At 25.4% G+C, this 4,718-nt stretch overlaps 1 protein-coding gene across 1 annotated transcript; it reads right to left on the bottom strand.

Moving 5' to 3' along the window:
- Positions 1–1,146: 1,146 nt before the first annotated feature.
- LOC107459190 (uncharacterized) lies at positions 1,147–4,515 on the bottom strand. The gene is made up of 5 exons (XM_016077407.3): positions 4,155–4,515; positions 3,947–4,051; positions 3,453–3,538; positions 2,955–3,154; positions 1,147–1,641 (listed from the first exon to the last, which is right to left on the bottom strand). Exons 1-5 carry the CDS (start codon positions 4,358–4,360, stop codon positions 1,546–1,548), a joined length of 693 nt encoding a protein of 230 aa, XP_015932893.1. The 5' UTR covers positions 4,361–4,515; the 3' UTR covers positions 1,147–1,545.
- Positions 4,516–4,718: the final 203 nt, after the last annotated feature.

Below are 4,718 nucleotides of genomic sequence, written 5' to 3'. Positions count from 1 at the left end.
AAACATTTTTTATAAGAAATCTAAATATAAAATTATTTTTTAGAAAATCTTTTAAAAAAATAATTTAAAAAATTTTTGTTTTAGAAATTTATCCAAATAAGCCGTTAATATTATGTTGGTATTGAATGTCTTAATTTTGATAAAAAATATTTTCTATTGAAGATATATAAAAGCAAAAAGAAGAAAACTAATGATTTTCTATTGAAGATGAAGAGAGAAAAAGAAGAAACATGGAAATGATTTTCTGCAAATGATTTTCTCTTTCTTTATTTCAAAATTTTGAGAGAACAATCAAATAAGGCAAGCCTTAAGGAACTTAGCATGTAATAGCTTTGACATATTCTGTTTGGGAGCCACTCAGATAAAAACGTCTAAAATGTCTTTTTTTTTTAAAAAATATTTTTCAATAATTAAAATTTAACATATATAATCGATTAAATTATGTTATTTTTGTTAAAATTAGGCTAAACAAATTAATTTAACCGAAAAAATTGTGAATCAAATCTTGAACTGATCTAAATTAATAATATTTTTTTATAAAAAATTACTATAATATCTTTATTATATTTAATTATTTTCTATAATAGGATATTGTAGTCATTTTCTATAAAAAAATATTAATTTAGACCAATTCAAAATTTGATTCACCATTTTTGAGTCAAATCAATTTATCTAATTTAATTTTAACAAAAATAACATGATTTAATCGATTATATGTATTAAATTTTAATTATTAAAAAATATCTTTATAAAAAACGTTTTCAGCATCTTTATCTAATAGCTCCTATTCTATTTATATACATTCAATTTGACTCCATTGGGATGAAAATTATTAAACAAACTCTTGAGGCAAAAAGGAAGCATGAATCAATTGTAAGATTTAGTTTAGAAGCTTATGCGTTGGTCATTCAAAAATTACAACTGATTGAAGGTTTAAGTTACTCAAGTAATTAAACGCTCTTGTCCTCAAATAATAATAGGAAAATCATAAGGAACTCACTTTTAAACCGTTAATATATATATATATATATATTAGTCAATTTTTTATTTTAAAATTATTTTTTAATCTTGTTTTAGAGAATTTAGGACATATAATTTAATATTTAGAACTTAAAATTTAAAATAAAAAATTTGACTCACAGTAACTGATAAAAGTTAGTTTCATAATTAATCTCTTAATAATAATCTACAAGGCTCATGAGCAAATGAATATGTCCAAAGTGCTAATGCTTAGCTTCTAGGAAGCACACGAAATATTTTACATATATGAAAATTGACGGACATTTAAATATAATTTTGGACTGTCAAATTGATCATTTTAGTGGAATAATACTATATATTCACATTTTTTTGTTAATTAAATTTAATTAAATTAATTTAATATAATAAATATTAATTATAATTAATATTATTTTAAATTTTATTATTTAATTTAGTTGGACTTAATTCATTAAAAAAAAGTTGAATAATGTATAACTAACATTACTATTTTAGTGCATAACTAAATATCACATGCATGCATTGAAATTCAACATTGATATTCCTCTAATTCTGATCCTTGGCTTGCACTGTAGTCGTGACAGTTTTTAATTCCTGTGTTGACTCAACGAAGGATTCCAGCTGCTCACTAATGTCTTCTATCTGCAAGTTGCATGTGCAAATTAAACATTATTAATTAACTTATTACATTTAATTTAATTATTCAAATCAGAGATCAACATTCTTCAACGCATACAATTGTATCTTTTTAAAAAATCAGTTGTCCTTCAAAATATATAATTCAATTGGTGTTTTTAAAGAGTTCTTAAAGTGAAACAGAAATCTTACTTTATATTTGCTACTAGATATAATGATTGGATATATTTTTTCTCTTTTAAAGAAAACTAAGATGAATGAACTTGTTTAAATACAGTTTTATTAATTATAAATTTGTATTTTTTTTAAGGTTATCATAATATCATCATAAAAAATTATTACATAATATTTAAATAAAAAGTTTGTTTGAATGATAAATATCCCCCACATAGTGGTTGGTCGCGTGCACAGGATAAATTGTCGGGTTCTGATTTGTTAGCACTTACCACCTCCGGATACCACAATATGAAAATTTAAAAGTTGATATAAGATATGTATTTTCATGTAAAATATCACAAAAAAAAAAGTTAAAAGAGCCAACACTTTTATTAAAATTTGATCAATATTTAATTATAATAAAATAAATAATTTTATTAGATTACAATACTAAATTATTTATTACAACAGGAATTGATAAAAAAATAAATTAAATAAAATAAAATAAGCACACAACCAAAACAAAATTTTTGAAGTACAAAAAAGTAGTGTTGAAAGTATCAACAATCAAGTTGTAAATTTTTAACCTTATCGTTATCGCTTTTTAATATATACATTTTATTTCAACTTCTTATAAATTATAGTAAATAAACTATAGGCTTTAACTTGTTTCCCACATTTTTTTTAAGTGAGAAAGGATGTGCACGTTATTTGATTATTACGATGCTTTGGGTGGGTGGGTGACAGATCAGAGAATAAAATATCATCATGGGATCGAAAAAAGATAAGAAAAGGACAAGGAGAAGTTGGTGATGTTCAAAGAGAAATAGGTTAATAATACGTTTGAGTCGTATTATTTTTAAGATTAGCAGTAGATGTTAAATAGACAATAATTAATTCAGTGCATCTTAGATAAAAGTATTCATTTTTAAAAGAATATTCGTTATTTCAAAAACGCTAATATTAAAGTATTTATCATAATATATATTTGATGCATTAAATTTTTCGTCTATTTATATTTTAATATAAATATTTTAGTCAACACATATATACTCTGCTAATATATTTAGATTTTTTTAATAAATATACTTTAATAAAAAACAATAAATTTTGCTAATCCGATAATCTGCTGTCTAAGAAATAACACACAAAAAACTCATTACCTTTTCTAGTGCAGCCTCCGCCATTTCAGCACTCTTGTCTATTTTCTCAGCCAAATTTTCGATATACTCAGCAGCATCCTGAAGTTTTCCGTCTGGAAGATTATTGGCTGCTTCTTCTGCCACTTTCTCCACTCTCTCAGCCACATCTTCCACCATATCTACAACCTTTTCTGCTTGATCTATTGTTGTTTGAAGTTTGTCTACACAAATATCATACACAATAATTTCAAGAGATATACTTAGATAGCAAGGTTGGTGCAAGTTAATTAATTATTTATTTGGGGTAATAGCAATATTTAAGATTGCTTTTCTTATATAACAAGTATTGAAATTTAGATCTTTTAATTATAAAAATTTTGATTTCATATTACAGAATTATTTTTTTTAAAGATTAAACTAATTAATAAACTAAAAGAAGGTATATAAATGATTATATTTAGTTAATGAAAACAATAATTGATTAAATCCTTAACATAGATCATATAATTATTTTCTTACCTTGCAATTGTAACAAAGGTCCCCATTTGCCCTTGGTGACAAAGGATAGAAGTACTGTAACTGCAGATCCACCAACCCAAACTTGCCTGCATCACAAGAATTTCATTTCCTATGAAATGCAAATTTACATCAAACTTCAAAGTAAAAATAAAGGTTCCCAAATACACCAAATAAAGTGAGATTTGGTCAAACAAAGTAAGCAAGCAACTAATTATTTACCACATCACGGTAAACAACTCCAACATAATTACTCCAACCTTCATTTATTCAGATCCTTTGATTTTCTTTTGTTTTTTTCTTTTAAAATGAGGTTTATATACTTTATAGTCATTATGGGCTATTTTGGTGTTATTTTAATTTATTTTGGTTTGCTTTTTACTCAATGAATACTCAAGAAGAAGACAACGGAAATTAAAAAAAAAGGTTAAGAAAGAAAAAAAAAATACACGAGATTAAAAGTATCCAAAAACACATGCAGAGTTAATTTGCATTACCAATCAGAGAGTGAGGAGTTTGTGATGAAATCCCACAACTGGCCGGGTGAAGTTGCATCAACCGGAACCAGGGTTTCTGGTGGTAAAGCACAGATCGCCAATTTTCTGCATGAATTAATTAATATTAAAGAAGCATATGCAATTATTATTATTATATATATATATAAAAAAGCTAACTAATAAATAATAAGGTTACTTATTAGCTTACTTCTTTCTAGTGCCTTCATTTTTCTTCTGATCCAGAAAAGAGAAGCGACTCTGCTTAGCTACAGAGTTGAACCGAAGACGGTGAGTGCTTGAAAACTGATCAACCTTTGAAGCATTATTATTAATATTATTGTTGCTGCATCTAACAGCTGCTCCTGATGCTAAGCAAGTTATAATTTTTTGAGTAGAGATAATTGTGTCTGCCATTGATGATGATGTGTGAATGAAATGTTTACAGGATCACAAGTATCGATCCTTTTTGTTAAACAAGGCGCTCCTCGCCGTTGGAAAAGTTTTTGTTTTGTGATAATTAATTCCGCAGATTGAAATGAATATTGGTAGATAGGTTTTTTTTAATACGGAACGTGCGTTACATCGCATGACTTTATTTTATTTTATACATGAAACTTTTCAATTTTTTTTTAATACCAAGGGATAGTGGTCAAAGTTGCCACTTTTTTTATTGAAAATATTTTCTTTTTATTTTTCTTAAAATAAATATGCAATTTATTAATTTATTGTCGTGAAAAATATTATTCTACCGACCACCGTAGTTTTATACTTA

This window comes from Arachis duranensis, chromosome 7 (assembly GCF_000817695.3).
Source record: "Arachis duranensis cultivar V14167 chromosome 7, aradu.V14167.gnm2.J7QH, whole genome shotgun sequence".
Lineage (NCBI taxonomy): Eukaryota > Viridiplantae > Streptophyta > Magnoliopsida > Fabales > Fabaceae > Arachis > Arachis duranensis.
The sequence above is the reverse complement of the archived record's forward strand: the minus strand, read 5'-3'. Positions and strand labels throughout refer to the sequence as shown.